General features: G+C 49.7%; 1 protein-coding gene across 1 annotated transcript in view; it reads left to right on the top strand.

Moving 5' to 3' along the window:
- The first annotated feature begins 744 nt into the window (after positions 1-744).
- The window catches only part of UBE2L3 (ubiquitin conjugating enzyme E2 L3), a 28299-nt gene continuing 18596 nt past the window's right edge, over positions 745-10447 (top strand). Inside the window, exon 1 of the mRNA XM_038763509.1 lies at positions 745-821. Within this exon, the coding sequence (XP_038619437.1) occupies positions 795-821 (27 nt within the window). The 5' untranslated portion in view covers positions 745-794. The remainder of the gene's footprint in view (positions 822-10447) is intronic.

The raw sequence follows: 10447 nt of genomic DNA, 5'->3' as shown, positions 1-10447 counted from the left end.
TGAAAGGGGCACGTCATCGCTTTGAATGAATGAATGAAGAACGAATGAATGAATGAGAAGCGTGGCTGGAAGGGGTGTGCCATTGCTTTGAATGAATGAACGAATGAATGAATGAAGAACGAATGAATGAATGAGGAGCGTGGCTGGAAGGGGCGCACCACCGCTTTGAATGAATGAATGAAGAACGAATGAATGAATGAAGAATGAATGAATGAGAAGCGTGGCTGAAAGGGGCGCACCAACGCTTTGGATGAATGAATGAAGAACGAACGAATGAATGAATGAATGAATCAGAAGCGTGGCTGAAACAGGCGCACCATCGCTTTGAATGAATGAATGAAGACCGAATGAATGAATGGGAAAAGTGGCTGGAAGGGGCAAGCCGTCGCTTTGAATGAATGAATGAAGAACGAATGAATGAATGAGAAGCGTGGCTGGAAGGGGCGCGCCATCGCTTTGAATGAATGAATGAATGACTGACTGACTGAATGAATGAATGAATGGGGGGGGCAGGAAGGCGCGCGCCATCGCTCGGAGCCTCCGCCCCGCCCCTCAGCGCGCCCCGGGCCCCGCCCCTCGGAGACCCCGCCCCCTCATTGGCCACGCCCACACGGAGTCCCGCCCCTCCCCGGTCCCCCCGCCAATAGCCGCGCCCCTCCCGGGCCCCCTCCACCAATGGCCACGCCCCCCCAAGCGCCGGCCCCGCCCCCCGCCCCCCGCCGCAGGAAGTGCAGGGGCTTTAGCCGCCCTGCCGGCCGCGATGCATTGTGGGCCGGCAGCAGCACAGACCCAAGATGGCGGCCAGCAGGAGGCTGATGAAGGTAAAAGGTTTCCGTGCGGGCGGACGGGCCGGGCCGGGCCCCTCACACCCCCCGGTTGGCCCCCGGTTCCCTCCTTTCGCCTCCCTTCCCCCCTCCTCCCCTCCCGTCCCCCGCCGGAGCCGGTCGGGTCGTTGGGCCAGAGTTGGCCCTCTTTTCCCAGAAGCCCCCGGGCCCCTCCCAGAAGCCTCCGGGCCTCGCGCCGTGTGGCCAAGGGGGCAAGGCCCAGCGATGGACGCCTCAGCGCTTCGCACAGCGTTTTCCCCTCCTTCCCTGAGGAGAAAGTAAAAAACGGGGGGCCCCTCCCGGGATTTGGACCCATTTTGGGGGGGCTCCAAGCCCCCCGGCCAGGCCTGGGCCAAACACCGCCCAGGCCCAACCAGGAAGGGTCACTTGGAAGCCACTTCAGCCAGTCAAATCGTATTTTAGACTGTAAGCCCACTGTTGGGTAGGGACTGTCTCTAGATGTTGCCAATTTGTACTTCCCAAGCGCTTAGTACAGTGCTCTGCACACAGTAAGCGCTCAAGAAATACGATTGATGATGATGACTTATTAAGAAGTAGCATGGCTCATTCATTCATTCATTCATTCAATCGTATTTATTATTAATACTAATAATAATTTTGGCATTTGTTAAGCGCTTACTATGTGCAAAGCACTGTTCTGAGCGCTGGGGAGGATACAAAGTGATCAGGTGGTCCCACGGGGGGCTCACAGTCTTCATCCCCGTTTTACAGATGAGGGAACTGAGGCTCAGAGAAGTGAAGTGACTTGCCCAAGGTCACACAGCAGATATGTGGCAGAGCCGGAATCATCATCATCATCATCATCATCAATCGTATTTATTGAGCGCTTACTATGTGCAGAGCACTGGACTAAACGCTTGGGAAGTACAAATTGGCAACATCTAGAGACAGTCCCTACCCAACAGTGGGCTCACAGTCTAAAAGGGGGAGACGGAGAACAAAACCAAACATACTAACAAAATAAAATAAATAGAATAGATATGTACAAATAAAATAAATAGAGTAGTAAATATGTACAAACATATATACATATATACAGGTGCTGAGGGGAAGGGAAGGAGGTAAGATGGGGGGGATGGAGAGGGGGATGAGGGGGAGAGGAAGGAAGGGGCTCAGTGTGGGAAGGCCTCCTGGAGGAGGTGAGCTCTCAGCAGGGCCTTGAAGGGAGGAAGAGAGCGAGCTTGGCGGATGGGCAGAGGGACTGGGGGCATTCCAGGCCCGGGGGATGACGTATGTGGCAGAGCCGGGATTCGAACCCATGACCTCTGACTCCAAAGCCCGTGCTCTTTCCACTGAGCCACGCTGCTTCTCTATTTATTGAGCACTTCCTGTGTGCAGAGCACTGGACTAAGCGCCTGGGAAGTCCAAGTTGGCAACACATAGAGACGGTCCCTACCCGACAGCGGGCTCACAGTCTAGAAGGGGGAGACAGACTACAAAACCAAACAGATTAACAAAATAAAATCAATAGAATATGTACAAATAAAATAGAGTAATAAACACATGCAAAAGATCACTATGGCTTAATTATGAAGTCGGATTTTTTTTAATGGTATTTGTTAAGCGCTTACTATGTGCAAAGCACTGTTCTAAGCGCTGGGGAGGATACAAAGTGATCAGGTTGTCCCACGTGGGGCTCACAGTCTTAATCCCCATTTTGCAGATGAGGGAACTGAGGATCAGAGAAGTGAAGTGACTTGCCCAAGGTCACACAGCCGACACGTGGCAGAGGCGGGATTCGAACCCATGACCTCTGACTCCAAAGCCCGGGCTCTTTCCACTGAGCCACGCTGTGCCCTGCCAAGCACAAAATGAGAGTCAGAGGTCAGGGTGGAGAAGCAGTGAGGCCTAGTGGAAATACCAAATGCCAGAGAGTCAGAGGACCTGATCTCAGTTCTGCCACTTGGCCGCTGAGTGACCCTGGATAAGTCACTGAAAGAGCCCGGGCTTTGGAGGCAGAGGTCGTGGGTTCAAATCCCGCCCCCGCCAAGGCCAAACACCGCCCTGGCCCAACCAGGAAGGGGGACTTTGAAGCCACTTCATTCAGTCAGTCATTCAATCAGATTTATTAAAAAGCAGCGTGGCTCAGTGGAAAGAGCCCGGGCTTTGGAGGCAGAGGTCATGGGTTCTAATCCTGCCTCCACCAAGGCCAAACACTGCCCTGGCCCAACCAGGAAGGGTGACTTTGAAGCCACTTCAGTCAGTCAGTCATTCAGTCATATGTATTAAAAAGCAGTGTGGCTCAGTGGAAAGAGCCTGGGCTTTGGAGGCAGAGGTCATGGGTTCTAATCCTGCCTCCGCCAAGGCCAAACACTGCCCTGGCCCAACCAGGAAGGGTGACTTTGAAGCCACTTCAGTCAGTCAGTCATTCAATCATATGTATTAAAAAGCAGTGTGGCTCAGTGGAAAGAGCCCGGGCTTTGGAGGCAGAGGTCGTGGGTTCAAATCCCGCCTCTGCCAAGGCCAAACACCGCCCAGGCCCAACCAGGAAGGGTGACTTTGAAGCCACTTCATTCAGTCAGTCATTCAGTCGTATTTATTAAGAAGCAGTGTGGCTCAGTGGAAAGAGCCCGGGCTTTGGAGGCAGAGGTCGTGAGTTCAAATCCCACCTCCGCCAAGGCCAAACACTGCCCAGGCCCAACCAGGAAGGGTGACTTTGAAGCCACTTCATTCAGTCAGTCATTCAATCATATTTATTAAGAAGCAGCGTGGCTCAGTGGAAAGAGCCCGGGCTTTGGAGGCAGAGGTCGTGGGTTCAAATTCCACCTGCGCCAAGGCCAAACACCGCCCAGGCCCAACCAGGAAGGGTGACTTTGCCAACTTGGACTTCCCAAGCGCCTAGTCCAGTGCTCTGCACACAGTAAGCGCTCAATAAATACCATTGATTGATTGATTGATTTGAAGCCACTTCATTCAGTCAGTCATTCAATCGTATTTATTAAGAAGCAGTGTGGCCCAGTGGAAAGAGCCCGGGCTTTGGAGTCAGAGGTCGTGGATTCAAATCCCGCCTCCGCCAAGGCCAAACACCGCCCTGGCCCAACCAGGAAGGGGGACTTTGAAGCCACTTCAGTCAGTCAGTCACTCAATCATATTTATTAAGAAACAGCATGGCCCAGTGGAAAGAGCCCGGGCTTTGGAGTCAGAGGTCGTGGGTTCAAATCCCGGCTCCGGCATTTGTCAGCTGGGTGACTTGGGGCAAGTCTCTTACTTCTACATATCTATTCTGTTTATTTTATTTTGTTAGTATGTTTGGTTTTGTTCTCTGTCTCCCCCTTCTAGACTGTGAGCCCACTGTTGGGTAGGGACCGTCTCTATATGTTGCCAGCAAGCGCTTAGTACAGTGCTCTGCACACAGTAAGCGCTCAATAAATACGATTGATTGATTCTCTTCTAGACTGTGAGCCCACTGTTGGGTAGGGACCGTCTCTATATGTTGCCAACTTGTACTTCCCAAGTGCTTGGTACAGTGCTCTGCACACAGTAAGCGCACAATAAATATGATTGATCGATTGATTGCTCCTCAGTGACCTCATCTGGAAAATGGGGATTAAGACTGTGAGCCCACTTTTGGGTAGGGACCGTCTCTCTATGTTGCCAACCAAGCGCTTAGTACAGTGCTCTGCACACAGTAAGCGCTCAATAAATACGATTGATTGGCCACCTGATCACCTTGTAACCTTTCCAGCGCTTAGAACAGTGCTTTGCACATAGCGCTTAATAAATGCCATTATTATTATTATTATTGAGCACTTACTGTGGGCAGAGCACTGTACTAAGCGCTTGGGAAGTCCAAGTTGGCAACATAGCAATCAGTCCGTATTTACTGAGCGCTTACTGTGTGCAGAGCACTGTACTAAGCACTTGGGAAGTCCAAGTTGGCAACATATCAATCAATCAATCGTATTTATTGAGCACCTACTGTGTGCAGAGCACTGGACTAAGCGCTTGGGAAGTCCAAGTTGGCAACATATAGGGACGGTCCCTACCCCACCAGCGGGCTCACAGCCTAGAAGGGGGAGACAGAGAACAAAACAAAACATATTAACAGAATAAAATTAATAGAATGAATATGTACAAATAAATAAATAAATAGAGTAATAAATCCGTACAAACATATGTACATCTATACAGGTGCTGTGGGGAAGGGAAGGAGGTAAGGCGGGGGAGGAGGGGGAGAGGAAGGAGGGGGCTCAGTCTGGGGGCACTTCTCCAGGCCTCAGTTCCCTCATCTGTAAAATGGGGATGAAGACCGTGAGGGCCCCCCCCGCCCCCCCGGGGGACAACCTGATCACCTTGTAACCCCCCCAGCGCCCAGTACAGTGCTTTTCACATAGTAAGCGCTTAACAAATGCCATCATTAACTCCCCAGCACTTAGAATAGTGCTTTGCATGTAGTAAGCGCTTAATAAATGCCATTATTAACTCCCCAGCGCTTAGAACAGTGCTTTGCACATAGTAAGCGCTTAATAAATACCATGATAATAATAATAATAATAATAATAATAATAATAATGATGATGGCATTTGTTAAGCGCTTACTATGTGCAAAGCACTGTCCTATAATGATGGCATTTATTAAGCGCCTACTATGTGCAAAACACTTGTTCTTAACACTGGGGGGATGCAAGGCGATGAGGTTGCCCCACATGGGGCTCACAGTTTTAATCCCCATTTTACAGATGAGGGAACTGAGGCTCAGAGAAGTGAAGTGACTTGCCTAAGGTCACACAGCAGACATGTGGCAGGGCCAGGATTCGAACCCATGACCTCTGACTCCAAAGCCCGGGCCCTTTCCACTGAGCCAGGCTGCTTCTTAATTCTCCGGGCCTCAGTTCCCTCATCTGTAAAATGGGGATGAAGACTGTGAGCCCCCCGTGGGACAACCTGATCACTTTGTAACTCCCCAGCACTTAGTACAGTGCTTTCCACATAGCGCTTAATAAGTGCCATTATTATTATGATGGTGATGATGGCATTTATTAAGCGCTTACTATGTGCAAAGCACTGTGCTAAGCGCTGGGGAGGATATAAGGTGATCAGCTTGTCCCACTGGGGGGCTCATAGTCTTCATCCCCATTTTCCAGATGAGGGAACTGAGGCCCGGAGAAGTGAAGTGACTTGCTCAAGGTCACGCAGCTGATAATTGGTGGAGCTGTGATTCGAACCCATGACCTCTGACTCCAAAGCCCGGGCTCTTTCCACTGAGCCACGCTGCGCTTGACATTAAACCAGGGGTTTGGTCACCACGGTCACCCCGCGGGCATTGCCAAGAATTTGTATTTTTCCCCCCTTTTCTTCCTCCAACAAGGGTAAGGTTTGCAAAGGGGAGCTTAGTACAGTAATGTGTCTACCGAATGTTACTACTGAACTCTCCCAAGTGCTTAGTAATAATAATAATATAGAGGGTGAGCCTGTTGTTGGGTAGGGACCGTCTCTATATGTTGCTAACTTGTACTTCCCAAGCGCTTAGTACAGTGCTGTGCACACAGTAAGGGCTCAATAAATGCGATTGAATGAATGAATTCACCCCCTCCCCAGCTTCGCATCACTTATGTCCACATCTATTTATTTGTATTGATTAATGATGGCATTTATTAAGCGTTTACTGTGTGCAAAGCACTGTTCTAAGCGCTGGGGAGGTTACAAGGTGACCAGGTTGTCCCACGGGGGGCTCACAGTCTTCACCCCCATTTTACGGATGAGGTCACTGAGGCACAGAGAAGTGAAGTGACTTGATAATGTTGGTATTTAAGTGCTTACTATGTGCCAAGCACTGTTCTAAGCACTGGGGAGATTACAAGGTGATCAGGTTGTCCCACCGGGGGGGGGGGGGGGGGGGGAGGGGGGGCTCACACAATTTTAATCCCCATTTTACAGGTGAGGTAACTGAGGCACAGAGGCACACAGCTGACATTGGCAGAGCCGGAATTTGAACCCATGACCTCTGACTCCAAAGCCCGGGCTCCTTCCGCTGAGCCACGCTGCTTCTCTAAGTAAATAATAGTAATAATGATGGCATTTGTTAAGCGCTTACTAGGTGCGAAGCACTGTTCTGAGCGCTGGGTACAGTCCCTGGCACATAGTTAAGCGCTTATTCATTAATTCGTTCATTCAGTCGTATTTATCATCAGTCGTATTTATTGAGCGCTTACTGTGTGCAGAGCACTGTACTATTTATTTATATTTATTTATATTATTATTATTATATTTATTATTTATTTATATTTATTTTATTTGTATTTATTGAGTGCTTATAATGATGGCATTTGTTAAGCGCTTACTATATGCAAAGCACTGTTCTAAGCGCTGGGGGGATACAAGGTGATCAGGTTGTCCCACGCGGGGCTCACAGTCTTAATCCCCATTTGACAGATGAGGTCACTGAGGCTCAGAGAAGTGAGGTGACTTGCCCAAGGTCACACAGCAGGCGTGTGGCGGAGCTGCGATTCGAACCCACGACCTCTGACTCCGAAGCCGGGACTCCTTCCACTGAGCCACGCTGCTTCTCCAAACGCTGCTTATTGCGTGCCGAGCACTGTACTAAGCGCTTGGGAAGTACAAGTTGGCAACATATAGAGACGGTCCCTACCCAGCAATGGGCTCACAGTGTAGAAGACTTAATAAATACGATTAAAAAATAAAAAGGGGGTTGTGGGGGGATCGGCCCCGCCATTCTCGCCCGGGCGGGTGTCTTCAGCCCATCGCCAAAACCCAACCCGGCCCCGAGATCGGGGCTGAAAACGCACCTCCCTGCCGATCGGCTTCATTTCCTTCATTGGAGAAGCAGCGTGGCTCAGTGGAAAGAGCCCGGGCTTTGGAGTCGGAGGTCATGGGTTCGAATCCCGACTCCGCCACACGTCTGCTGTGTGATCTTGTGCAAGTCACTTCTCTGGGCCTCAGTTCCCTCATCTGCAAAATGGGGATGAAGACCGTGAGCCCCACGCGGGACAACCTGATCCCCCTGTATCCTCCCCAGCGCTTCGAACAGTGCTTTGCACATAGGAAGCGCTTAACAAATGCCAATTATTATTATTATTATTCCCGAGGAAGTGGCTTCTCTCGGGTTGACTCGACCCGGCTGGGATGGCTTTCTTTGAGCAGTGCGAAAACAAAACAGAAGCAAAAGCGAAACCGGTGGGGTAGCGGAGAGTCCAAGTTCCAAACTTCCCCGTCCTCTCCTGGGCACCCCAGTTATTTATAATAATAGTAATAATAATAATGGCATTTATTAAGCGCTTACTATGTGCAAAGCACTGTTCTAAGCGCTGGGGAGGTTACAAGGTGATCAGGTTGTCCCACGGGGGGGCTCACAGTCTTCATCCCATTTTACAGAAGAGGGAACTGAGGCCCAGAGAAGTTAAGTGACTTGCCCAAAGTCACACAGCTAAGTGGCGGAGCTGGGATTAGAACCCATAATAATAACAATAATAATAATAATAATAATGTTGGCATTTATTAAGCGCTTACCACGTGCAAAGCACTGTTCTGGGCGCTGGGGAGTTTACAAGGTGATCAGGTTGTCCCATGGGGGGGCTCACAGTCTTCATCCCATTTTACAGAAGAGGGAACTGAGGCTCACAGAAGTTAAGTGACTTGCCCAAAGTCACACAGCTAAGTGACGGAGCTGGGATTAGAACCCATGACCTCAGACACCCAAACCCGGGCTCTTTCCACTGAGCCACGCCGTAAGCATCTAACAAATACAATGATAATCGTCATACCTGTTGTTTCTCCTACTTAGATTGTGAGCCACGCCGAAAGCGCCTAACAAATACAGTAGTGCTCTGCACATAGTAAGCGCTCAATAAATACGATTGATGATGATACAATAATAGTTATACCTGTTGTTTCTCTTACTTAGATTGTGAGCCACGCCGTAAGCGCCTAACAAATACAATGATAATAGTCATACCTGTTGTTTCTCCTACTTAGATTGTGAGCCACGCCATAAGCACTTAACAAATACAATAATCGTCATACCTGTTGTTTCTCCTATTTAGATTGTGAGCCACGCCGTAAACGCCTAACAAATACAATGATAATCGTCATACCTGTTGTTTCTCCTACTTAGATTGTGAGCCAGGCCATAAGCACCTAACAAATACAATAGTAGTCATACCTGTTGTTTCTCCTGTTTAGATTGTGAGCCACACCGTAAGCGCCTAACAAATACAAGGATAATAGTCATACCTGTTGTTTCTCCTACTTAGATTGTGAGCCACGCCGAAAGCGCCTAACAAATACAATAATAGTCATACCTGTTGTTTCTCTTACTTAGATTGTGAGCCAGGCCGTAAGCACTTAACAAATACAATGATAATTGTCATACCTGTTGTTTCTCCTACTTAGATTGTGAGCCAGCTGAAAGTGCCTAACAAATACAAGGATAATAGTCATACCTGTTGTTTCTCTTACTTAGATTGTGAGCCACGCCGTAAGCGCCTAACAAATACAATGATAATCGTCATACTTGTTGTTTTTCCTACTTAGATTGTGAGCCACACCATAAGCGCCTAACAAATACAATGATAATAGTCATACCTGTTGTTTCTCCTACTTAGATTGTGAGCCACACCATAAGCGCCTAACAAATACAATGATAATCGTCATACCTGTTGTTTCTCCTACTTAGATTGTGAGCCCTGCGTGGGACAGGGGTTGACTCTGACCTGTTTATCTTCTATCTTCCCCAATGCTTGATGCGTAATAAGCGCTTAACAAATACCACAGTTGTTGTTGTAATTCAGGATAATCAGACCAAGCAAAATCCCTGCCCCATACGGACTGTATCTCCTAAGAGGGTGAGGTCTAGACTAAAACCACCTTGTGGGCAGGGACTGTGTCTAGCAATTGTCATTACTGCCCTCTCCCAAGCGCTTAGTTCAGTGCTCTGCACACAGTAAGCGTTCAATAAGTGCGATTGATTGGTTGAGGGCCATCAGGAGACCGAAGCCCAGAGAGGTTAAGCGACTTGCCCACGGTTTCAGCGCTGGGCGAGGAAGCGGCGGAGTTGAGATTAGAACCCGGCTCTCCCGGCCGCCCGAGCCGTGCTCTTTCCCTTGGCCACACCGTTTCGCTGCCAAAAAGATGCCAACTCTGGGAAAGGTGAAGAGCGTTGCCCCTGGGAACCGACGAGCCCACCCTCCGATCGGCCCTCGGGAACGGGCTTTCTGTTCCTCCGGCGGCGGGGTGAATCCCCGTCCGTCGGTCGGTCACAGGAGGAAGTGGGCGGACAGGTGTCTGTTTTGCAGCCAAACTGGGTGTGTGTTTGTGACAAAGGGCGTTTAAATGGCTCCCATCCTACGCGGGCATCCCCGCCCTCTTAGGTGCCAGCCTCTCCTCCCCCTTGTACCTGTTTTTTTTTGTTGTTGTTGACCGATCTGGACGTGCCCTCTTACCGGGCACATGCCAAAGGGTGGCAATCCTCTGGGTCCGGGGCAAGGATGTCACCAGAAATGAATTTTTGGCTCTTCTTAGCGCCCGCCGTGCTTGTCAGTGCTCCGTCAACCTGATCACCTTGCAACCTCCCCAGCGCTTTGCACATAGTAAGCGCTTTAATAAATGCCATCGTTATTATTTATCACACCTTCTACAGTGCCCCT

This window comes from Tachyglossus aculeatus, chromosome 21 (assembly GCF_015852505.1).
Source record: "Tachyglossus aculeatus isolate mTacAcu1 chromosome 21, mTacAcu1.pri, whole genome shotgun sequence".
Lineage (NCBI taxonomy): Eukaryota > Metazoa > Chordata > Mammalia > Monotremata > Tachyglossidae > Tachyglossus > Tachyglossus aculeatus.
Note: the sequence above shows the minus strand (reverse complement) of the source record. Positions and strands in the feature narration are given on the sequence as shown.